Source organism: Muscardinus avellanarius (genome assembly GCF_963383645.1).
Source record: "Muscardinus avellanarius genome assembly, chromosome: 10".
Taxonomy (NCBI): Eukaryota; Metazoa; Chordata; class Mammalia; order Rodentia; family Gliridae; genus Muscardinus; species Muscardinus avellanarius.
The window spans coordinates 111606417-111631885 of NC_137796.1; the positions used below are offsets into that span (position 1 = coordinate 111606417).

General features: G+C 49.2%; 1 protein-coding gene across 1 annotated transcript in view; it reads right to left on the bottom strand.

Annotated features, from left to right (window-relative positions):
• Positions 1–2062: 2062 nt before the first annotated feature.
• Positions 2063–25469, bottom strand: part of LOC308268894 (ATP-binding cassette sub-family A member 17-like) — a gene marked incomplete at both ends in the record, with an annotated part of 93799 nt that continues 70392 nt past the window's right edge. Inside the window, 14 exons of the mRNA XM_080703997.1 lie at positions 2063–2209; positions 2430–2601; positions 3157–3314; positions 7370–7443; positions 7594–7784; positions 8000–8170; positions 9808–9995; positions 15218–15412; positions 16605–16730; positions 17369–17547; positions 19631–19789; positions 23061–23280; positions 23897–24101; positions 24724–24997. Coding sequence (XP_080560123.1) covers positions 2063–2209; positions 2430–2601; positions 3157–3314; positions 7370–7443; positions 7594–7784; positions 8000–8170; positions 9808–9995; positions 15218–15412; positions 16605–16730; positions 17369–17547; positions 19631–19789; positions 23061–23280; positions 23897–24101; positions 24724–24997 — 2459 coding nt within the window. The remainder of the gene's footprint in view (positions 2210–2429; positions 2602–3156; positions 3315–7369; positions 7444–7593; positions 7785–7999; positions 8171–9807; positions 9996–15217; positions 15413–16604; positions 16731–17368; positions 17548–19630; positions 19790–23060; positions 23281–23896; positions 24102–24723; positions 24998–25469) is intronic.

The following is a 25469-nucleotide window of genomic DNA, read 5'->3' on the forward strand; positions in this document are numbered from 1 at the left end:
AGGCGCTTCCACCGGGCGGGTCCTGCCGCCTCGGCCCACGGAGCTGCTGGCCGCGCCCGGGACGGCGGTCTGCAGGTGCGCGCACAGGGCGCGGGGCTGCGGGGCTCGCTCTACAGGCGCCAGGCTTTAGGGCAGCAATCCAAGTGTGCTTCGTAGAGAACCCAAACCGCCGCCCTCAGGGAAGAGGGCAGGAAACGCCTGGCAGGGAATGGGCGCCGGGGGGCATTTAAACCGTGCGCCCCGGAACGCGGGCTGGGGTTCGCGCCGGCGTGAAGCGGTGGGCGCGACACACCGCCCGGTCCCGGAGGCCGGACCGCCCTCCGGGCCTCTGCCCGTGCAGCCCGCTCCGGCCCGCACTCACCGCCGCCGCTGCCCATCGCCGCGCCCGCGCCGTCGCCGCCGAGCCCGCCTGCGAGCGCGCCGCTCCCCGAGTGGAGCGCCAGCCCCGCGCGCAGGCGCAGTCCCCGCCCGCCGCTCGCCCCCGCCCCGTTTTCAAACGCACCCGGCGCTCCCATTGGTCGGCCCGGGGGCCCCGCCCCCGAGCCCTCCCGTCCCGCCGGCTCTGGACGCCGGCTACTGGCCTGGCCAGGACGCGAATTCGAACGCTGGGCGCAGATTGGCCGAACCCGCGCGGCCGCCCCGCCTCCCCGGCCCGCCGAGTGTCTCTGCTGAGCGGGACCCGACCAGCTGGCGGGATCGCTCGGTGATGTCCGGCGGGTAGTCTCAGAACCCTGCCAGGGACGCGAAGAGCGATCCTTGGGGGTCCTCCGAGCCCCGGCCTGGGAGATCCCGAAGTCCTGCCCGGTGCTAGGCGGGTCCTGAACTCGATCCTTACTCTGTCCCTCCCGCAGCGTGCTCTCAGCGGAGGAGACCGGGTCTGGATATGCGGGAGCGGATGGTGATGCGGGGGAGTTGGAAGACCAGGGTTTCAGTCTTCGTAGGCTCACCCAGCACTCAGGACCATTTTTCTCCGTGAAACATGGCTCGCCCTGGACTGGCAGGACAAATCCTTACCCTCACCTGGACCACAAATTGTCCCCAGTTCCTAATCTCCTGTCCTCACTGCCTGCACTTTAGTGGCTGCTGCCAGCCACCAGGAATGTCACATTCAGCTGAGTATCTATTCACTCAAGAATTGGACAGCGTGCATCATGTCCCACCTCTTCTTGACACATTCTGTTGAGGGGAAGAAATTCACTCTCTTGAGGGAGTGGGGTAAACTAGGCCCAGGCTCTCTCCCTCCCCCATGGCTTGGATGGGCCTTAACCCCCCCTCCCCCACACACACACCTTGCTGCTCTCTGGGCCACTTGGGGTACCTGGCCTGTGCTAGGCACAACAAGAGCCCGGTGCCAAGGCCCCGTGCCTGTCTGGAGCGGGAGACAGGGAGTAAACAGGCGATCACAGCCTAAGGCTTAGGAGAGCCCCAGAGGTTCAAAGAAACAAGGATGGGGGTTTCTGGAAGGTGCTCCAGACTGAGGACGAGTGAATGAAGTCGAGTAAGCTTGCGGTTTGCTTCCCCAGGCTCCTTGGTCCCTGTGGGCTAGTTTCCACTTTGTTACTTTGTCCTCTGGGGCTCTGTTACTTTGTTACCTTTTCCTCCTGGGCCCAGTGGGCTTTCAGGATTTGCTTATGGTAGCACCTTGAAGGGATTAACAAACTAAATCCAACCATGAACAAGTCATCTACCACTGGAATCTTCCAACTGTAGCACCATCTCTGGTTTTTCAAAGTCCCCAGTGTCCTTTAGTTCTGCTTTTTTCTTTCCTTTTTGTGGTGCGAACCTGCTAACCTCCTTTCTCACCCTCCCAACTGGAATTACAAGCGTGCACCACCATACCTGGCAAAACAGGGTGTCACTAAGCTTCTGAGGGCCTAAGTAGCTGAGTCGGCCATAAACCTGTGGTCCTCCTGTCTCAGCCTCCCAAGAACTGGGATCACAGGTGCCTGCCCGTTGTGTCTGAGTCACTCCCTCATTTATTCAGAGGAAGTACTCTTCTTTGTCAAGAACCAGGCACTCTCTTGGCTGCAGCTACAGATTGTCCTGCACATGTCTCCCTGTCCTACCCACTGCACCAGAGTTGAGCTTCTAGAGCCAAGCTGGGGTACTGGGCCACTCCTGGAGGGTGCGAGATGCTCCGTTTCCTATTGGGCTTCCAGAAGATGAGAGAACTCCAGAAAGTCCCAATTTTGGGAGCTTGGGGAGGTTCCTGATAGAATAAGGTAGCAGTTGAAGACCTGAGGGTGAATGAGCAAAACCCCTCAAGGCTGGCAGGGTGCAGAGGGAGAGTGAAGAAGAGTGAGGGAGGCTGGGAGGCTGAAGAACCCTAGAGAGAGGGAGAGGGCCCTTCCAAGGCGGCCATGGACAGAGGCCCAGGGAGGCTCCACCACAGGCGAGCAGGGGACACTGAAGTGCCACAGAGCAGTCACTTGGAAAAAGGACTGCGGTGCGGGTGTGGTGATAAGAGGCACGTGGACACTGTTGTCCTGGGTGAAGGACTGCAGGCCTTCACAGGACTGGAGCTTGGAAGAGAAGGGAGGGAACACATCTGCATTTGAGAAGATGGCCTGACAGACAGACAGGGTATTTGATGGTATGTCCCTTGGAGAGAGGCGAGGACAGTGTCCGTGTGACAAAGGCACAGGCCACATCCACCGGCGTGCACAGCTGGAGGGAGCACAGGCTTGGCCCGGGGTCTCTGAACTAGAGCAGTGCTTGAGCACCTGTTAACAGAGCTAGTGACCAACGCTTGCTGAGCCCTGCCCCAACCCTTTCCTACTCAGCCCGTCTGGATGCACTGGGCACACAGCCAGCATCAGGAAGAACATGGTGGCTACTGTGTAACCCCTCACAGCTGTCCCCCTTCAAAAGCATGCACGTGTGGTGGGTAATCGTTTCCACTGAGACACACCTGGGCTCTCCACCAGGCCTCCAGGATGAACTGCAGTCAGGGAGAGAGCCCGGCGGTAAGCTCACTGCGCTGTGAGCTGCTTCTGCACCCAGAAGCTAGGCAGGCCCGGCACACCCAGCAGACCTGTGCTGTGTCTTTATTACAACAGGACCGGCTCTGAGGGAGGCAGCGAGGGAGGCTGAGCAGGAGGAGATGGGGGGAAAGAGGAGGGAGACTGAGAGGGAGGCTGTAAAGGAGGCTGGGACAAGAAGCAGGGTGGCTCTGCTTGTCCCTGTTGGTTTTTTTCCTGAGCAGGGGGCAAAGGGCTGGCGAAGTTCAGGAAGATGTCCTCCAGAGAGACCTGGCTGACGGAGTAGTCCTCCAACATGTACTTTCTCTTGGCTTGCTCAAGAATGCCAAACACCTGTGGAAGGGGGAAGGTGCGTGCTGTGGACACACCACCCACTGGTGATGTGCTATGCAAAGTGGGGGCAAGGACAGGGAGGATGCAGAGAGGGTGGACAGAGGGCCAGCCCCTGGGTTTGTGACTAGGTCCCCAAGGGCCTGGCCCTCTCTCAGCTGCTCCAGACGCCTTCCAAGAAGCCAGGCCCACCAAGTTCAGATGTCTGTCTCGGCGGGGATGGAGCCAGAGGCAGAGCCCTGGCTGGGTCCCTGGCTTGCTCTGTGACTGGGCTGTGTCTGCTCCTCACTCTGTAAAACGTGGGAGCAAGAGGAGCTGATCCCCAAGGGCCCTTCCAGCTCAAACATTTTGCCAGGCATGGTGGCACATGTCTATAAATCCTAGTACTTGGGAAACTGAGACAAGAGAATCACAGGTTCAAGACAGGACTCAGCAACAGGGGACTCTTAATAACCTAGCAAGACCCTGTTTCAAAACAAAACAACAAGCTGGGCGTGGTGGCACACACTTGTAATCCCAACACTTGGGAGGCTGAGACAGGAGGATCCGGGTTTGCAGCCAGACTCAGCTACTTAGTGAGACCCTCTGTAAATTAGTGAGACCTTGTTTCAAACTAAAATTAAAAATTAGGACTGGGGTATAGCTCAGAGGTAAAAGGCCCCTGGAGTCAATCCCTATCTCACACACACACACACACACACACACACACACACACACACACGCATGCCAGGCAGGGGGATTGCAGTTCAGATAGCCTCAGCTACTTAGCAAGACCCTTTGCAACTCAGTGAGACCCTGTTTCAAAAAATAAAAAGACAGCCGGGCGTGGTGGCGCACACTTGTAATCCCCACACTTGGGAGGCTGAGACAGGAGGATAGCACAGGTTCGAAGCCAGCCTCAGCTACTTAGTGAGGCTCTCAGCAACTTAGTGAGACCCTGTTTCCAAATAAAATATAAAATAGGTCTGGGAGTATAGCCCAGAGGTAGAAAAGCCTCTGGGTTCCACCCCCAGTACCACCAAAAAAAAAAAAAAAAAACTAAAAATAGGACTGGGGGTGTAGCTCAGAGGTACAATGCCCTTGGGTTCCATCCCCAGAACTGCAGAAGGAGGAAGAGGAGGAAGAAAAGGAAAAAAGAAAGAGAGATGAAAGCCAGGCATAGTGGCACAGGCTTGTAATCCCACTATTTTGGAGACTGAGACAGGAAGATCGCAGTTCCCGGCCAGCCTCAGCTACTTAGTGACGCCCTTTGCAACTCAGTGAGACTTTGTTCCAAAATAAAGAATAAAAACATAGGGTTGGAGGTGTAGCTCGGAGGTAGAATGCCCCTGGCTTCCATCCCAGTAGTGGAAAAGAAAGAAGGAAAGAAGGAAAGAAAGAAAGAAAAGAAAAGAAAAGAAAAGAAAAGAAAAGAAAGGAGAGGCTGAGATTTTAAAAGGAGCCCAGGTAGCTGGGCGTGGCGGCACACACTTGTAATCCCAGCGCTTGGGAGGTGGAAACAGGAGGAGAGCGCAGATTCGAAGCCAGCCTTGCTGGTTTAAGAGATCCTGTTTCCAAATAAAGCCTGGAGAAGGGTTCCATCCCCAGTACCAAAAAAAAAAAAAAAAAAAAAAAAAAAAAAAAATTGCAGGTTCTCAGCTAGGGTCAGTCTCTGAAACTCAGTGAGATCCTATTTCAAAATGACGATTAAAAAATAGGAGTTGGAGCCAGGCGTGGTGGCGCACGCTTGCAATCCCCAGGATCGAACCAGGATCGCGCTGGTTCGGAGCCAGCCCTGTTTCAAAAAAAAAAAAAAAAAAAAAAAACTATAAAAAAAATAGGTCTGGGAGTGTGTAGCCCAGAGGTAGAAGGGCTTCCAGGAACCCTAGTACCACCACCACCAAAAATAGGAGTTGGGCCGGGCGTGGTGGCGCACGCTTGTAATATGCACTTGGGAAGCAGAGATAGGAGGATCCCGCAGGTTTGAAGCCAGCCTCCCTGGCTTGAGACCCTGTTTCCAAATAAAAAATATAAAAAGAGATCTGGGAGTGTAGCCCGGAGGTAGAACAGTTTCCAGGAACCCCAGTACCACCAAAAACAAACAAATAAACAACAACAACAAAAAAAGAGTTGGGTGTGGTGGCACATGCTTGTAATTCCAGCATTTGGGACGCTGAGACAGGAGGATCATGGATCACAGACAGCCTCAGCTACTTAGTGAGGCCCTTTGCAACTTAGTGAGACCCTGTTTCAAAATAAAGAAAAAAATAGAGCTGGGGTGTGGAATATCCCTGGGTTCAATCTCCAGTACTGCAAAAAATAAAAATAAATGAATAAATGAATAAAATAAAAAATTTAAAAAAGAGCCAGGCATTGTAAGCGCACGCTTGTAATCCCAGCATTCGGGAGGCTGAGACCAGAGGATCGCGGTTCCTGAATAGCCTCAGCTACTTAGTGAGGTCCTCCACAACTCAGTGAGACCTTGTTTCAAAATAAAGAATAAAAAATAGGGCTGGGGGTATAGCTTGGAGAAAGAATGCCCCGGGATTCCATCCCTACTACTGCAAAAAAAAAAAAAAAAAACCCCAAAAATCCCCAGACATCCGGAGGTGGTGCACACACTTGTAATTCCAGCATTCGGGAGGCTGAAACTAGAGGATCGTGGTTCACGGTCAGCCTCAACTACTTAGTGAGGCCTTTTGCAATTCAGTGAGACACTGTTTCAAAATAAAGACTAAAAAATAGGGCTGGGGGTGTAGCTCAGAAGTTGAATGCTTGTGGGTTCTACCCCCAGTAATGCAAAAAAATTTTTTTTCAAAAAAATAAAAAAGAGCTGGGCGTGGTGGCGCATGCTTGTAATCCCTGCACTTGGGAGGCTGAGACAGAAGGATCGCACAGGTTCGAAGCCAGCCTCAGCTACTTAGTGAGGCTCTCAGCAACTTAGTGAGATCCTGTTTCCAAATAAAATATAGAAAAGGTCTGGGAGTATAGCCCAGAGGTAGAAAGCCTCTGGGTTCCACCCCAAGTACTACCAAAAAAAAAAAAAATTAAAAAAATTAAAAAGAAATAAAAAAGAAAAGGAAGAAAAGAAGGAAGAGAAATAAAAGGGCATAGCTTAGAGGCAGAATGCCTGTGAGTTTAATTCCCAATACTACACAGACACACACACACACACACACACACACACACACACTATTTATTTAGTGGTGCTGGGGATTGAATTCAGGGGCATTATATCTCTGAGTTATACCTCAGTTCTATTTATTTATTCATTTATTTAATTTATTTATTTATGGTACAACTGTGGATTGAACCCAAGGGCATTCTATCTCCAAGCTATACCCCCAGCCCTGTTTTTTATTCTTTATTTTGAAACAGTCTCACTAAATTATGGAGCGTCTCACTAAGTAGCTGAGACTGGCAGTGAACCTGCTGCCATCCTCCTGTCTCAGTCTCCCAAATTCCAGGATTACAAGTGTGCACTACCTTATTACTATTATTATTAACATTATCATTATTATTATGGTACTGGAAATGAAACCCAGGGCACTACACCTCTGAGCTACCTCCCCTAGCCTTTTTAGTCTTTTTATTTTATTTTTTTTGAAACAGTGTCACATTGAATTGTGGAGGGCCTCACTAAGTAGCCGAGGCTGTCCGTGAACCACGATCTTCCAGTCTCAGCCTCCCGAATGCTGGGATTACAAGTGTGCGCCTCCATACCTGGTTTTTTAATTTTTACTTTGCAACAGGGTCTTAGGGCCTCGCTAAGTTGCTGAGGTTGGCCTCCAACCTGTAAGCTTCCTATTGCAGCCTCACAAGTTTTGGGATTACAGGCATGCATCACTATGCCTAGGCTCAGTTCAAATATTTATGTTCTGTGAATTCCAATTAACATTTTTATGGAGATTTGGAGGATGTCTGAATGGTAATTCTGCAAAAGAGAGAGGGGGGAGAGAGGGAGAGGGAGAGAGAGAGAGAGAAGAAGAAGGAGGAGGAGGAGGAGGAGGAGGAGGAGGAGGAGGAGGAGGAGGAGGACTGAGCCCCCGCTGAAAGTGAGTGCAATCAGATATGCTCACCTTTGCCCAGCTGAGGTCCTGGCCAGGCAGGTGGTAATGAACCATGCCTTGGTGTTCATCTTCTAGGACACTCCCTGCAAAGAGGACGGCCGTGCTCCAGTGAGGCCTCCACAGGGAGGTCCCGTCCTCGCCCAAGGGGCAGAGATGTGGGGCTCGGCAGGGCTGGACACCGACCCCTACAGGGGCCCGGGCCCACCCAGCAGGGGCCGCGGGCCAGCACACACCTGGGAAGGTCAGGTCCACAAACGCCTTGAACTCCTCCAGTGCCTCCTGCTGCCCTTCACTCCGGACCTTGGCCCGCAGGGAGTAGCCGCTGCCAAACTTGCTCTTGAGGTGCTGCGGGCTGCCCAGGCACTTGAACTGCCCCTGCACCATGATGGCCAGCCGGGTGCACAAGGCCTCACACTCCTCCATGCTGGGAGAGGGCGAGGCCTGAGACCACTGGCCAGGGGCCCCACCCGCTGCCAGGGCTTGTGCGCACAAGGGCGCCGGCCCCCAGCTGGGCGCTTCCTGAGCCCCACGCTCAGAGCATGGCCACGTGCAGAGCCGGGATCTCTGCTCTAGTGCTCACAGGTGCTCTGCCCACCCGGCCCTTCCCAGCCACCAGCTCCCACGGGCCCCGGGCTCTACCTGTGGGAGGTGATGATGATGGCCTTGCCGGACTCACGGGCCCGTCCCACGGTGTCCCAGAGCAGGCGCCGGGCCACGGGGTCCATGCCAGTGGATGGCTCGTCCAGGAAGATGACCGCGGGCTCTCCGATGAGGGCGATGCCGGTGCTCAGCTTGCGCTTGTTACCGCCGCTGGGTGCAGAGGGGATAAAGGTAGGGGTAGAGAATGGTTGCTGTTAATCTTCAGTGGTGAGTCCTGCTGGTCCAACACTGACCCCTTTCCTTTTCTGTTCCAGATGTGCTCCACACCCCGGGTGGAACTTTTACAAATGCAGTACCATGGCAGGGGGGAGTGGCACACACTTGTAATCTCAGTACTTGGGAAGCTGAGGCGGGATTACAGGTTCACAGTCAACCTTAGCAACTCAGTGAGACCCTGTTCCAAAATAAAGAATAAAAATTAGGGCTGGGGGTGTAGTTCGGAGGTAGAATGTCCCTGGGTTCCATCCTCAGTACTGAAAAAAAAAAAAATAGGGTTGGGGTATGGAGGTATAGCTTGGAGATAGAATACCCCTGGGTTCTATCCCTAGTACCACAAAAGGAAAAAGGAAGGAAGAAATAAATAAATAAATAAATAAATAAATAAATAAATAATGTGGTGCTAACAACTTTAGTAGGGCTAAGTTGTATCTTAGACTGTACACTGAGCGTCCAAACCATTCCCCTACTCAGCATTATAAAAAAAAAAAAGCAAACAATAAACCATTCCCTGGACACAGAGATCAGTCCAGGGTGAGCATGTGGTCAGCAAATCTTCTCTGAGGGACTTGTGGGTATTGAGACACACTTTCTGAGAGCAAGGCTGCAGGACCATCCGAGCTATTTTTTTTAACTCATAGCATTTATTATGTGCAAGGCACCATTCTGAACTTCAGAATGGAAATTCATCCAATCATCAAAAGATGCAAGAAGCCGGGGTAGTGGCACATGCTTATACTCCCAGCCCTCATCTACCACAGGAGGAATGCAGGTTCAAAGACAGCATCAGCAATTCAGCAAACTCTCAGCAACCTAGTGAGACCCTGCTTCAAAAATAGAAAATAAAAAGGCTGGGTTTGTAGCTCAGAGGTAGAATGCCCCTGGGTTCCATCCCCAGCACAAAAAAGAGAAGAAAAGAAATGGTGCACGACAGCAAGAAGAGCTGCTTCAAACTTCAACCCACTGAAAGGCCGGAACCTCTTCACCTGAGCCCTGGTCCCTGGGCCCCTGCACCAGAGCTCAGGGGCATCTCCCCACCTCCCACCCCAGGCCTGCAATACCGTCGTGTGCCTCTAGTGGTACTGCAAACCACGTGAAGAGGGAGAAGCCCTTGGGCTTGGGCAGTGGATACCTCGCTCCTTCAAGCTAGTTAAAGTTGGAGGTCCTATCTCTGGCACTAGAAGCTGAAGCAGAGCTGCCGAGCCTCAGCAGACACACTGGGATGAGGTAGCTGTGAGCCCAAAATGCAAACCTACCAAAAGCAGGAAGCCTGTCACCAAGTGAAAGGAAGAAGGGACGGCCCACACGTATGGTGCCATCTGCTTGACCTCAGCTGCAGAAATGGCCCCGGGCCTGGGTGTGCCTCATATTTTTCTCTGGAGCCCAGGCCCATGGGAGAGTGGCACCTGGGACAGCCCAGGCTCCTGCTACAGGGAACAGGCCGCCTTCCACCCCTGCCCAGTAACATGGACTGCACAGCTACCCCGTGCCTGAGCCCACAGGCTCGGCCCTAAGCTTCCTGAGCACATCTTGGAACTGGTGGAGAGGTGCAGAGAAGCCCCATGTCTCACCTGTAGGTCTTCACTAGTTTGTCTGCATATATGTCCAGGACTAAGTCCTCAAGAATCTGGTCCACACAGGTACCGATGTGGCGCTCAGGGATGCCCCGAATCCGGGCATACATGACCAACATCTCTCGGCCTGTCATGAAGTTCAGCAGGGCATCAAACTGAGGACAGTAACCTATCCACTGCCGAACCTGGAAGAACACAGCCCCGCAGGGAGGCATGCCGGAGTGAAGCCTCCCACTGTGCGGCACCGGCCTGTCCCCTGGCCTTGCCCTGTGCGCACCAGCGTGAGGGCCATGTGCAGGATTATAATAATGCTGGGAATCTGGGAGTGTAGCCCCTGCTGGAGGTGTCTGCAAACAGGCCATTTCTGGAGGATGCCAGGGGTGGAACACTTGCTCAGCTCCTCTTCCTGCCCTCCTGGAATGACACCCGTGCCTTCCTTCTTTGGGGTCACCTTCAAATTAACAAGTCCAAGAAGACTTGCCTTATACTTTCCCCACTTATTGAGGCCCCCGGGATTGAACCCAGGGGCATTCTACCTCTGAGTGCCACCCCATTTTCTCTCATGCTTTGGCACAGGTCATACAAGAGAAAAGAATGGTCTGCTCTGTACCGGTTAGTGGACTCACACACTGCCCCATTTCAGTCTGGGAGAGAGTTTTGGTCTATATAAATTTTCTACTTTAATCGATTTGGGGATAGAAATCTAGGAACTGTTGTAAGTTGATTTAAAGAAAATAAAGAAATGTAGCCGGGCGTGGTGGCGCACGCTTGTAATCCCAGCATTTGGGAGGCTGAGACCGGAGGATCACGGTTCGTGGACAGCCTCAGCTACTTAGGGAGGCCCTTTGCAACTCAGTGAGACCTGGTTTCAAAATAAAGAATAAAAAATAGGGCAGGGGGTGTAGCTCGGAGGTTGAATGCCCCTGGGTTCCATCCCTAGACCCGCAAAAAAAAAAAAGATAAAGAAATGTAGCCAGGTGTGGTGGCACACACTCGCAATCCCAGCATTTGGAGGCTGAGACCGGAGGATCGTGGTTCACAGACAGCTGCAGGTACTTAGTGAGGCCCTCTGCAACTCAGTGAGACCCTGTTTCCAAATAAAGAATAAAAAACGGGGCTGGAGGCATAGCTTGGAGGTAGAATGCCCCTGGGTTACATCCCCAGTACCTAAAAAAAAAAAAGTGACACTTTCTACATATTTGTGTTTGGAGTAAAATCCACACCTGCTGCCTTGGGGGCTTATCTGGGTTGGCTAGGCAACCCTGTCCAGTGCACAGAGGCACCTGTACCAAGGATCGTCTTACAATGGACCCAAAAAATTCTGAGGCAGTGAGTAACTCTGAAAGTAAGAAAAACAGTGTTAGCTGCGTATGATGGGGAAAGCCTGTAATCCTAGTATTTGGGATGCTGAGACAGGAGAATTGCAGGTTCGAGGCCAACCTCAACAAGTAGTGGGACTCTCATCAACCTAGTGAGACCCTATTTAAAGGAAAAAAATAAGGCTGGGGTTATTGCTTGAGGTAGAATGCCCCTGGGTTCAATCCCCAGTAAACACACACACACACACACACACACACACACACACACACACACGAAAGAAAAAAAGGAAGGGAAGGAAAGAAACAAAGGAAGAAAGAAGCCGGGTGTGGTGGCACATGCTTGTAATCCCAGCATTTGGAGGCTGAGACTGGAGGACTGTGGTTCGTGGACAGCCTCAGCTACTTAGTGAGGCCCTCTGCAACTCAGTGAGACCCGCTTTCAAACCACAACAACAACAAAAAAGGATAAAAAATAAGCAGCGGGTGTAGCTTGATTGCCCCTGGGTTCCATCCCCAGACCCACAAAAAAAAAAAAAAAAAAAAAAAAGGAGGAGAGCAACGTAGTGCGGCGGTGTGAACTCAGAAGGCACTTCGACTCTGATTTCTGGAAAACCAGCAGGTTCTGAGGAGATTGTTTTTTGTTTGTTTTTGCTTTTGGTTTTGTGCACACTAGGTAAATTCTACCACTGAGCTACACCGCAGCCCTGACTGTGTGTGTGTGTGTGTGTGTGTGTGTGTGTGTGTGTGTGTTTTGCAGTACTGAGAATGTACCCCAGAGGGATTCTACCTCTGAGCCACACTCCAAGCTCTATTTTTAAGTCTTTTTTTATTTTTTAAAAAGGGCCTCACTGAGTTGTGAAGGCCTCTCTAAGTAGCTGAGGCTGTCCACAAACCACGATCCTCCGGTCTCAGCCACCCAAATGCTGGGATCACAAGGGTGCGCCATCACGCCCGGCCATGAGAATGTGTTTTAAGGAATGGCAAGAGTGCTTAAAAATACTACAGAGAAAGGGTGTGTGCAGAGTAAGAAAGCAAGCATGAGGCTTTGTCAGTCTGTCATTAAGCTTAATTTGTGTGAGATTTCTAGGAAAAACAGAAACGAAGAAGCAGTTTAAATACATTAAATTCCATATTTCCAACTACAGATTTTCACAAACTTCTAGGAGGCGAGGTACAGATGGATTCCAGGAAGATTGAAATTCAATTTTATCAACTGGATGGTGAGAAATTTCTCACCAGCAGGATGAAAGCCTTGCAGGTAGGTGTTATTTTAAGTAGTACACAGAAATATAAAATTTCTTATTATCTGAGTTTGTGGAATAAAACTTACATCTCCTTCTCTGTGACTACTGTAGACACTATTGAATGGATGACTGGGAACGACAAAGCCAGGAGGAGGTTTACTGGGTTTCCCTACGTGGGGTGCATGCCTTGGAGCTCTACCTCTGAGCTACGACCCGAATCCTCTTTCCCTTTTTTTAAATTTTGAAAGAGGGTCTCAGTCAGGTGCAGCAATGCCTGCCTGTAATCCCAGTACTTGGGAGGCTGAAAAAGAAGGATCACAGGTTCAAAGCCAGCCTTGGCAATTTATTGAGATCTTCAGCAATCTAGGGAGACCCTGTTTCAAATTTTAAAAAAAGAGAGTTGGGAATATAGCTTGGAAGTAGAATGTTCATGGATCAACCCCTAAGAAAGAAGACAGACAGACAGACAGACAGACAGACAGGAAGGAAGGAAGGAAGATCGATAGATAGATGATAAAAGAAACAGTGTCTCACTAAGTTGCTGAAGGTCTTGCAAAGTAGCTGAGGCGGGCCTTGAACCTGCGATTCTCCTCTCTTAGCCTTCCAACTGCTTGAATTTCAAGCGTGTGCCACTGCACCCAGGTTACTTGTTTCTGTTCAGAACTCAGCTACAAGTCTAACTCTTGTTCTCGTGAATAGGACCCACTCTCGGTCCTTTGAAGATTTTCTTTTTGTTTGGTTTTCAGTAGTTTTACTGTGATGTTCCAGGGCATTGATTTCTTTTAATTTATCCTGCTTAGGTTCAGAGGGCTTCATTTATTTGTAATCTGATGTCTTTCATAATGTTTGGAGAGTTTTATCCTCTAACTTCTGTTTTTTTGGTGGTACTGGGGATGGAACCCTTCGACCTCTGGGCTACACTCCCAGACCTATTTTATATTTTATTTGGAAACAGGGTCTCTTTTGTTGTTGTTGTTTGTTTTTGGTGGTACTGGGGTTCCTAGAAACCCTTCTACCTCTGGGCTACACTCCCAGACCTATTTTTTTACATTTCTATTTGGAAACAGGGTCTCCTAGGCCAGTGAGGCTGGCTACGAACCTGCGTGATCCTCCTGTCTCTGCCTCCCAAGCACAGGGATTACAAGTGTTGGCCACCATGGCCGGCTCTAACTTCTTTTAAAAAAAATTTTTTTTTGAGGTACTGGGGATGGAAACCAGGAGCATTCTACCTCCAAGCTACACCTCCAGCCCTATTTTTTTTATTCTTTATTTTGAAACAAGGTCTGGCTGAGTTGCAAAGGGCCTCACTAGGTAGCTGAGGCTGTATGCGAACTGGGATCTTACTGTCTCAGCCTCCTGAAAGCTGGGGTTATAAGCGTGTGCCACCACGCTTGGCTCCCCTAACTGTTCCTATATCGCTTTGTCTCCCTTCCTTCCAAACTTCTGTCACTCACCTAGTATTCCTTTTTGTGATATCCTTTATACACAATGTAGATATAGACACATAGGAAGAGGTTGTGGGGATTGGCTCATACAGTTATGGAAGCTGAGAAGCTCCATAATCTGAAATGCAGGACTGGAGTTGGGATGGAGATGTGGCTACCTGGGAGACATCAGCAAATGGATGGTAATGGGGGCAGAGCAACAGAAGGGACCAGGTGGGGACAGTATGTCTAGAATGAGGGCCAGGAGATGCAGGTGCAGCCCCCAGGAACATCCCAATCTGCTGGGCCAGATGAAGTTGGAGCTCTGCCAAGGAGCCTGAGAGAGAAATGTTCGGATGGAGAAGGGCAGGGAGAGAGGGAAGCTATGGAAAAGCAATGAAAGGCTCAGTGGAAGGAGGAAAAGGCCAGGATTATAAAATGCTGCAGCAAAGTCAAGGAAGATGGACAAAACACAATAACCTTAACTAGGATAAACAGAGTAGGATCAGGTCCAAGGAGAAGAGATTTGAAGGTTACTTGGGAGAGAGCATCCCTGGAGCATGGCTGCTGACTGGACATCCTGGGTGGTGCCTCTCACTGCCCAGGAAGCATAGAGGGAGAAAAGAGGAGTGTGGAGACTCCCTAGGGCCTACTGACTTTCCAGTGCCTGTGTAATCAAGAGAGTGTTGTAGCTGGGCGCAGTGGTACATGCTGGAAATTCTAGCTGCCTGGGATGCTGAAGCAGGAGGATTGCAAGTTTGAAGCTAGCCTGGGCAACTTAGCAAGACTGTCTCAAAATAGAATAAGCCAGTGGGGCACACTTGTTATCTCAGTACTTGGGAGGTTGAGACAGGAGAATTGCAGGTTTGCATTCAGCCTCAGCTACTTAGTAGCTCTCTGCAACCTGGTGAGACCCTGTTTAAAAATAAAGAACAAAAAAAATAGGACTGGAGATGTAGCTCAGAGGTAAAAAATGCCCCTGGGTTCAATCCTCACTAACACGCACGCACGCACACACACGCACGCGCGCGCGCACACACACACACACAAACACACAGAAGGAGGAGGAGGAGGAAGAGAAGGAGGAGGAGAAAGGAGGAGGAGGAGGAGGAGGAGGAGGAGGAAGAGGAGGAGGAGAAAAGAGCTGTGGCTGTACCTCAGTGGTAGAAATCTTGTCTAGCTGTGTGAGACCCTGGACTCAATCTCTAGGACCAAATAGAAAAGAAGCAGGAGAAGGAGGATGGTGTTGATTAAGCAGCTCAACATCTGATCTGAGCTCAGAGAAGTATGCGCAAATGGGATGGGTGTGGGGTGTAGCTGTGACTGATACAGGGGCTTTTTAATGATCCAGTCCCATTCCAGTTCCCTGATCCCTGACTCCTGTGTCAAACCCCCAAGCTTCTTTTCAGGCGGCACCCACCTTCCTTAGGTCAGAGCTGATACTGAAACCCTTGATAAAAGCATCTCCAGAGGTGATGGGCTTGTCCCCAGTTAGCATTTTGAAAATGGAACTTTTCCCGGCTCCATTGATGCCAAGAAGGCCAAAGCATTCTCCTGCTTGGATGGTGAAGGAAACCTTGTTCACAGCCAGCACGGGCACCTTCGTCTCATAGACCTGATATGCACAAGAAAGGAGGCACCTGGGGAGGCTGGCTGCTGGCAGCAGGGCATCCTGGGCAAGGCTGGCTGCCTCACCAGTGCCTCTTACCACCAGGCCTCCCTCGCCCACTTCCGCCACCTCTGCCCTCTGCAGGCCTCAGAGGGCTCTCCTCCTGCTGTCCTTATGGGAAGACCTCAGCTTCCTACCATCAGCCATTCTTTCTGTCCCTGAAGCAAACTAAATGCCAGGATGTTCATGACCCACTCATAACTGTAGGGAAATAACAAGACTAATTAGGAGGGAAATGCTATAAAGTTGCTGGGTGTTTGAAGGGCCTCGCAAAATTCTCCTGAGGTGTCAGAGACCGCGGAGGCTTGGTCTGCGTTTCCAGAACCCCCCAACCCTTGCTCCTCCACAACTGTCTTCTGGATCCAGGAGAGGTTCCATCAGCCATGTCAAACCTTCGGGCCGAGCTGGCTGTGGTGGCGCACGCTTGTAATCCCCACGCTTGGGAGGCGGAGACAGGAGGATCGCGCAGGTTTGAAGCCAGCCGCGCGCGCTGGCTTAGGAGACCCTGTTTCCAAATAAAAATGTAAAAATAGGTCTGGGAGTGTAGCCCGGAGGTAGAAGGGCTTCCAGGAACCCCAGTACCACCAAAAAAAAAAAAAAAAAGAAAAAAGAAAAAGAAAAAAGAAAGAAAAAAACCTTTGGGCTGTCCTTGCTTCTTAGGGTTCATATTTCTGGTGCCTGCCCACCCCCCCACCCCCGCTCCCCCGTTCTAGCCCTCCTGTCTCCCAGACAGCGCAGAAGAGACAGCGCAGGGCAGAGCTTCTTTCTCTGCACAAACTCAGCTTTGCTTCATTCTCTACTGGAGAAACTGCATCAGAAGCTAATTAGTTGGCGTAGGCGGGCCTCGAGGCTGCTGGAGGGCTGATTCCTATACAAACAACCCGCAAGAATAAGGATTTGGCTTTCTAAACCCAAGCCAGGCGCAGTGGACACTTGGAATCCCAGTACCTGGGAGGCCGAGACGGGAGGATCGCAGGCTCACCGCCAGTCTCAGCAACTTGTGAGACCTTTGACAACTAAATGAGACCCTGCTTCAAAATAAAGAATAAAATAGGTTGGAGATATAGCTGAGGGGGGGGGGAATGCCCTGGGATTCCATCACTAGTACCATAAATAAATAAATAAATCCTGACTTTACCTTTGACATTTCTTTAACGACTAGTAGGTATTTCTTTTGCAACTCTTTCCAGGAAGTTCTGATGGTCTCTGCCTCCTCTTCCACATCTTGGTCTTTAGGGACTATTGCTATGTTTATGAGTGCTGCCTAAATTTTAAAGACAAGGATGGAAATTTCATGAGGGCAGGAGGGCGAGACTGAAGGGAGTCCTAGGGCCTGGGTCCTTCCTGGAAAGTCGTGGAGGTGCCCAGCTGGTCTCAGTTCAGGAGCCACTGCGGGTCTCCAAGACTGAACTCTGTTGCCACGACCATGATAGGGTGGACATGCAAACTCCATATGCTGTCGACTTAGGAGGAAAACTAAGAGACTTAAGGCCTGGGATGCCAACATACAACTAAAGTCCATTGCCTGGCACTTCCTTTAGGGTCCTTGGCCTATGGAGAGTATTCAGATCGTGAGCTGGTAAACAGACCTTCCTCCTATCAGGCTATGGGTGACTGCGGAAGAGGTAGGTGCTCCACAAGGTAACTGGTCTGGGAGCCAGGCTCCTGCTTCTACTCAGCTGATGAGTAGGCCTTGAAGCACCCCAGGTAAACGATGCTGACCAGGGCCACAGGCTAAGCCAGTCTCTTCCTCCTCCCTGAAGGTCCCTGGGCATGGGCTGTCATGGCTCTTCCCTGAGATTGGACCATATGGTTTCTGGGCTCCCTCTGAAGGCAGCCACAGGACGTTATGGAGTCAGGCCTTTGATGTGTCCTTAGAAGATTTTACTTTGACCTACTCACCAAATTCTTCTTCATGCAGAAGTTATAAAGCTTGGTTTTCATCACCCAGAACACTTTATTTTCAATGAGGAAAAGCAGAATGATGTACACAGGTCCCGAGACAGCCAAGGCTATCAGGTACTTCCCCATCCCCAGGGACTCCCAGGCATAGATGTTCTTTTGGACTGTATATCCTTCTGCTAACATGAGACATGAAACTAACATGAGACCAATTCTTTTTTCTGTAAAAATACAATAACACACTTCAAGATACACAATCCTTTATCAATTAAACACATAAAAGGAGTAGGGTATAGCTCAATGACAAAGCACTTTTAGCATGTATGAGACCCTGGGTTTAACCCCCAGGACCTAAAATAAAATAAAATAAAGTGAGTATAAGGCTTTTCCCTGTTCATATGGCAGGTATTTGAAATATATGTGTTGGATCTTCTTTCAATCATCAATCCTCATGCAACTTCAGCTGACCATTCGTGTGAAGAAAATCAGGAGCCTCTACTCTCTTTTTGACTTGATATGCCCTAAATTTTTTTCTTTAAAACACATGTAGGCTGGCCGTGGTGCCGCACGCTTGTAATCCCCGCGCTTGGGAGGCGGAGACAGGAGGATCGCGCAGGTTCAAAGTCAGCCGTGCTGGCTTAAGAGACCCTGTTTCCAAATAAAAATATAAAAATAGGTCTGGGAGTGTAGCCCAGAGGTAGAAGGGCCTCAGCTACTTAGTGAGGCCCTCTGCAACTCAGTGAGGCCCTGTTTCAAAATAAAGAATAAAGAGCCAGGCGGGGTGTCGCACACTTGTAATCCCAGAATTCAGGAGGCTGAGACCGGAGTATCGTGGTTCACAGACAGCCTCAGCTACTTAGTGAGGCCCTCTGCAACTCAGTGAGACCCGGTTTCAAAATAAAAAATAAAAAACTAGGGCAGGGGGTATAGATTGGAGGTCGAATACTCCCGGGTTCTATCCCCAGACCCTCAAAATAAATAAATAAATAAATAATATAATATAATATAATTAACAAGCCGGGTGTGGTGGCGCACACTTGTAATCCCAGCATTCAAGAGGCTGAGACCGGAGGATTGCAGTTCGTGGACAGCCTCAGCTACTTATTGAGGCCCTCTGCAATTTAGTGAGACTCGGCTTCAAAATAAAGAATTAAAAATAGAAGTCAGGTGTGGTGATGCACACTTGTAATCCCAGCATTTGGGAGGCTGAGACTGGAGGATCACAGTTCACGGACAGCCTCAGCTACTTAGTGAGGCCCTCTGCAACTCAGTGAGACCCTGTTTCAAAATAAAGAATAAAAAATTGGGCAGGAGCTGGCGTGGTGGCGCATGCTTGTAATTCCAGCATTTGGGAGGCTGAGACTGGAGGATCGTGGTTCATGGACAGCCTCAGGTACTTAGTGAGGCCCTCCACAACTCAGTGAGACCCTGTTTCAAAATATATAATAAAAAAATTGGTCAGGGGGTGTAGCTCAGAGGTCAAATGCATATGGGCTCCATCCCCAGACCCGAAAAAAAAAAAAAAAAAAAAAAGAGCAGGAGATGTAGCCTGGAGGTCAAATGCCCCTGAGTTCCATCCTCCGTACAGGAAAAAAAAAAAAAAAAGTAATTAACAGCTGAATGTGATAGCATACACCTGTAATATCAGTACTTGGGAAGCTGAGACAGGAGGATTGCAGGTTCAAGGCCAGCCTCAGAAATTTAGTGAGACCTCAGCAAATTAACTAGGCCCTGTTTCAAAAAAAAAAAAAAAAAAAAAGCCACGCATAGTGGTACACACCTGTAATCCCAGTACTTGGGAGACTGAGACAAGAGTTGGCAGGTGTGAGGTCAACCTCAGCAACTTAGTAAGACCCTGTTTCAAAATAAGAAATAAAATTGGCCCAGCATTGAGAAGGCTGAGACAGAAAGATTACAGTTTGCAGACAGCCTAAGCTACTTAGTGAGGCCCTCTGCAACTCAGTAAGACCCTGTTTTGAAAATAAAGAATAAAAAACAGGGCTGGGGCTATAGCTCAGAGGTAGAATACCCCTGGGTTCCATCCCCAATACCGCAAAATAAATGAATAAATAATAAAATAAAATAAAATTGAGATGGGAGTCTATCTTGGGGGTAGAGTGCCCCTGGGTTCAATCCACAGCACTCCAAAAATAAATAAATAAAATAAAAAGTAGGACTAGAGGTGTAATAGCTCGGAGGTAGAATGCTTTCAATTTCCAGTACAAAAAAAAGTAATTAACAAATTCCATTTACAATACTCACAAAATTCATTGCACTCAACTTGGCTCAGGTTCTTGGATGTACAAAACTTTTGTAGTTCAAAGTTGTAATATAAGTTGGTGAAAGACATCCCTAGGCAGTGTCCTGGAAGTATTAGGAAAATACGATCCAAGGACTGTGAGATTTCTGGGTAGCCCAGCTCTGTGAAGGGAAAGGAGAAATTTAATTCTGCTTACAGGAAAAAGGACATAGCTTCACCATCACTCCTAACCCACTGCACCTCTTTAGCCTAGACCATCATATCTTCCCTCCCAGAGATGAATAAACCTTTCTTTGCTTGCCTGCCTGCCTGCTTCCTTCTTTCCTTCCTTCCATACTGGGAATTGAACCCAGGGACATTCACTTCTGAGCTACATCCCTAGTCTTTTTTTTTTTTAATTTTGAAATAGGGTCTCATTAGATTGTTGAGGCTAGCCTCAAACCTGTGATCCTCCTGTCTCAGTCTTCCAAGCACTGGGATTATAGACATGTATCACCTGCCTGGATGTTGTTTCTTTTTTTATTTTTCCTCTTTTTGTAGTGCTAGGGATGAAACCCAGCTTGCTTGCTTCTTTCTTTCTTTCTTTCTTTCTTTCTTTCTTTCTTTCTTTCTTTCTTTCTTTCTTTCTTTGCAGTACTGGGGATGGAACCCAGGGGCAGTCTACCTCTGAGCTACACCCCAGCCCTATTTTTTTTTTTTTTATTCTTTATTTTGAAACAGGATCCCACTGAGCTGCAAAGGGCCTACGTAGCTGAGGCTGTCCGCAAACCGAGATCTTCCTGTCCCAGCCTCCTGAATACAGGGATTACAAGCGTGTGCCACCACGTCCGGCTTTTTTTTTTTAATTTGGAAACTGAGTCTAAGTTGCTGAGGCTAGCTTTGAACCTCTGATCCTACTATCTCAGCCTCCTAAATACTAACATTACAAGTATGTGCCACCATGCCTGGCTGTTCTTTATTTCCATTCTGGTTGTTCATGTAGAAGCATCAGAAAGAGCACCGTGTGCCTGAAGATCAGCAACTGCAGGACTGCGGCAAGGACCAGGAAGGGAAGGAGGGGCCCTGAGGTGCAGTGGGCCCAGAACAAGGTCTACAGCCAGCTCCGTAGTTGTTGCAGCAACATCTTGCAGACAGACAATAAAGACATGGTCCTTGCCTCTACAGTTTGCAGAGATGAAACTAAAAATACCCCCAAAATCAGTCTGAAGAAGGTGTTCAGCCGGGTGTGGTGGCGCATGCTTGTAATCCCCATGCTTGGGAGGCAGAGACAGGAGGATCGCGCAGGTTCAAAGCCAGCTGCGCTGGCTTAAGAGACCCTGTTTCCACATAAAAAAGTATTAAAAGATAGGTCTGGGAGTGTAGCCCGTGGGGGTGTAGCCTGGAGGTAGAAGGGCTTCCAGGAACCCCAGTACCACCATAAATACATACATACATACATACATACATACATACATAATAAATTTAAAAAATTTTAATTTTTTGGTGGTACTGGGGCTTCTGGAAGCCCTTCTACCTCCGGGCTACACTCCCAGGCCTATTTTATATTTTGAAACAGGGTCTCTTAAGCCAGTGCGGCTGGCTTCGAACTTGCGCGATCCTCCTGTCTCCGCCTCCCAAGCGCGGGGATTACAAGCGTGTGCCACCACGCCTGGCTAAAAAAATTTAAAAAAGAAGGTGTTCAGCATAAATGTATGGGGAGGAGCATTTGTCCAACTCTGATCCAGAAAGAAGTGGCAGCTCAAACATAAATATGGTAGGTCCAGGTGGTCTGTGTCAATGACGGCTCTGGCTTACAGTCTAACTCAGAGTAGATGCTCACCAAGCGCCCTCCCTCATCCATAGCTTATTTATTTAATACCATTTATACTGAAGAATAATGTATTCCAATGAAATGCATGGATCATAGGTGAACAATCTGTTGTATACAAACCAATGGAATCCATGCTCCAGTCAAGATAAAGAATATCCCATCACTCCAGAAAGTTCTCTAGTATCTCCTTTTAGGAGACGTTTTTGTCCCCAACCCCCCTACCTGAGGCAGTGAGGCAGCCACTCTTCTGTCCCGAGGATTCGATTTGTCTGTTCATGGTTTTCACACTTGCACACTAGGTATGGCAGACTGTACACTCTTTTTTTTAATGGTACTAGGGGTTGAACCAGGGACATTCTACCTCTGAGCTACACCCCCAGCCCTATTTTATTTTTTATTTTGAAAGAGTCTCACTAGGTTGATGAGAGTCTCACTACTTGCTGAAGCTGTCCTCCAACCTACAATCCTCCTGTCTCAGCCTCTTGAGTACAGAGATTACAGTTGTGTGCCACCACACTTGGCTCTTTTTATTTTATTTTATTCAGACCTGGATATTGAACCCAGGGACATTCTAGCTCTGAGATACACCCCCAGCCTTATTTTTTTATCCTTTATTTTGAAACAGGGTCTCACTAAATCGTGGAGGGTCTCACTAAATAGCTAAGGCTGGCTGTGAACCTGCAATCCTCCTGTTTCAGCCTCCTAAATATTGGGATTACAAGAGTGCACCACAATGCCTGGCTCATGCCCACTAGCAATCTATGTGACAATCCAGGCGTGATGGCACACACTTGTAATCTCAGTGCTTGGGAGGCTGAGACATGAGGATCGCAGGTTTGCAGCCAGCCTCAGCTACTTAGTGAGGCTCTCAACAACTTAGTGAGACCCTGTTTCCAAATAAAAGCATAAAATAGGTCTGGGAGTATAGCCTGGAGGTAGAAAAGCCCCTGGGTTACACACCCAGTACCACCAAAAAAATAAAAAATAGGGCTGGGGGTATAGCTCGGAGGTAGAATGCTCCAGGGTTCCATCTGCAGTTCTGAAAGAAAGAAAGAAAGAGAGAAAGAAAGAAAGAAAGAAAGAGAAAAAGGAAGAAAAAAGAAAGAAATGAAAGGGTGTAGTCAGGCGTGGTGCCACACACTTGTGATCCCGTCATTTGGGAGGCTGAGACAGAAGGATTGCAGTTCACGGACAGCCTCAGCTACTTCGTGAGGCCCTTTGCAAGTCAGTCAGACCCTGTTTCAAAATAGAGAATAAAGGAACAGGGCTGGAGTGTAGCTCGGAGGTAGAATGCCCCTGAGTTCCCATCCCAGTACCATACACACACAAAAAAAAAAAAAGAAAGAAAGAAAGAAAAAGAAAAAGAAAAAGAAAAAGAAAAAGAAAAAAAAGAAAAAGAAAAGAAAGAAAGAAAAAAGAAAAGAAAGGGTGTGACCGAGAGTGTTTGTCCATTCCTAGGGATGTGTGTTTGGGACATCCATTTGACCCTCAACCTGTAGCTGCTGTGACTACTCTCTCACAGATCTCTGGGTCTTTGGGGGACACTTCCACAGGCACAGCTTCTGCAGCCGCTGGGGGAAGTTAGAGCTTCCTGTGATACGCAGTTAGGACCTCGCCCTTACCTTGTTCGCCTGTGACTGAGACGAGCACGATGGGGCAGATGCTCAGGAAGGTGAGCATTATGACAAGCTTGACACAAGCATTGCCAGCACTGTCGAAGTAGAAGCTGCTGACATAGATGAATGGGATGATAGCCCAGCCATACAGCATCAACATCAGGACCACGGCTGGCATGCACTCCCAGTGTGTGAAAGCTTCTTCATTGTAGTATAAAAATACCACCTCAGGAAAGGGGAGGGGAAGAGTTTGGAAAAGTCACCAAGAGTCCATCCAACACACTAGAGAAAGAATATGGGAGTCTCACGTTTAAAAATAAAGTGTTAACAATACGCCACAGGCGCGTTACTTCTTCCCTCCCCCATCCAAGCCAACAACAGCAAGCCCCAGGCTCTGTTTTCAGCTTGCTGCCCTGGGGACTCAGCACAGTGCAATGCTATAAGGGCTGCAGAGATGTCTGCAAAACACACAGGAGAACAGAGCAGGAAGCGATACACTCTGCTCTGCACAAAACAACCAAGGAGCCCTCCCACTACTCAAGTCAACCACAGTCATATGGTTCCACCCGTCAATTCTCTGGTGAGCTCTTTCTGGACAGGAAAGCCAGGTCTCCACAGCACGGCTTGCTGCTCACTGGCTTGATGAAGCAGCTCTGTAGGACTTCCCTCTGCTCCTAAGGATGCTGGGACTGAGTCTGTGATGGAGCAGCTCTCACACCCAAGGTCCCCAGTCAGGGCTGAGCTGCCAGCCGGGACTTCCCGCTGGTTCCAGTTCTGCACAGGGGTCTCCAAGGAGAGCCCTTTGTCTGCAAGGAAGGACGCTAGCACCACCCAGCACTTACCACCAGCAGCAAAGTAGGGACAAGGAAGGAGATGAGGTCCCACAGCAGAGCAGAGAACCAGAAAGCAGCCATGTAAACTCCACTGATGAACTGCATGTGCTTGGCTTTAATGCGTCTCTCTCTGACTGTCAAGATGGCAAAAGAGCTGGACAGAAAAGCTATTCCAAAAAGGAAGTTGACCACAAGGTAATGTCCTTTAGGGCCCCTATAAAATACAGGACAGGTAGATAGAGGCAGTAGTTTAAGTAAAACTGGGAACAGCAACCCTTCTTATTTTTTTTTTGTAGTATTGGGGATAGAACCCAGGGGCATTCTACCTCCAAACTACACCTCCAGCCTTATTTTTTAATTCTTTATTTTGAAACAGGGTCTCACTGAATTGCAGAGGGCCTAAGTAGCTGAGACTGGCTGCAAACCTGGGATCCTCCTGTCTCAGCCTCCCAAGTACTGGGATTACAAGTATGTGTCACCGCAGCCAGCAGCAACACTTTTTTTTTTTTTTTTTTGCAGTACTGGGTATGGAACCCAGGAGCATTTTACCTGAGCTACACCCCCAGACCTATTTTTTTAGTCTTTATTTTGAAACAAGGCCTCACTGAGTTGCAAAGGGCCTCACTATGTAACTGAGGGTGTCTGTGAACCACGATCCTCCTGTCTCAGCCCCCCAAATGCTGGGATTACAAGCCTGTGCCACAACACCCAGCAGCAACCCTCTTCTAAAGCAACATTGTGTAATTAAGATAAGAAACAAAGAAAGGCCTAGATGGAAAACTAAGAAACCCAATATATGTGTAAGCCTGAGCTTGGGAGAAGGAAGCCGCACATACTGGTACAAGACTTCTTCTGAGGTCTCCTTGGATGTCTGAGGCTGAGGGTAGTTGGAAACAGTAATTGAAGCACTGGGACCAGAAAGCAACTTGAAGAGAAAATTGTCCACCAGTGTGAGAGCCAGGGCCGGGGAATGGTACGCCTGGTTGTTGAATAGCCCCCTCACTATGGTGCGGTTTTCCACTTCTTCAAAGGAGGCCGCCACCAAGTAGAATCTGTCAAAGTCCTCAGGTTCCTCTGCTGACTTTTTCAACAGAAACTGCTCTATAGAGTCTAGAAGGAAGCAGAACACCCAGCAGGCAGTAAGAGCTCTTGATAGAGCATGACGCCAGGCCCAGGGAAGGCAGGGCTCCTCATAGCTCCCCAGCCTGCTGCTCTCCCGCTGGTATCTGAAAGCTGGCCTCCTCCTGCCTACCCCACCCTGAATCCCACTCAGTCTCCAAGTACTGTCTCTTCATCTCTTAAATATTTTCCAACTCCATCTACTTCTCTTCTCCCCGTTGCCTCATCTGGGTCCAGTCCCACCATCTCTACCTCAACTATGTGGCCCTAGGTGAATTCAACTCCTTGCTTCTACACAGTACCTCCAGACTCTGCTTAAGAGGACACATCTGATCACACTGCACCCTATACGATGGCATAGGACAACTATTTTATTAATTTGTTTGCATTTGATTTCCTTATTAAAAAAAGTAATTTCTGAGCTGAGCATGGTGATGCACACTTGTGCACCTTCTTCTTCGGA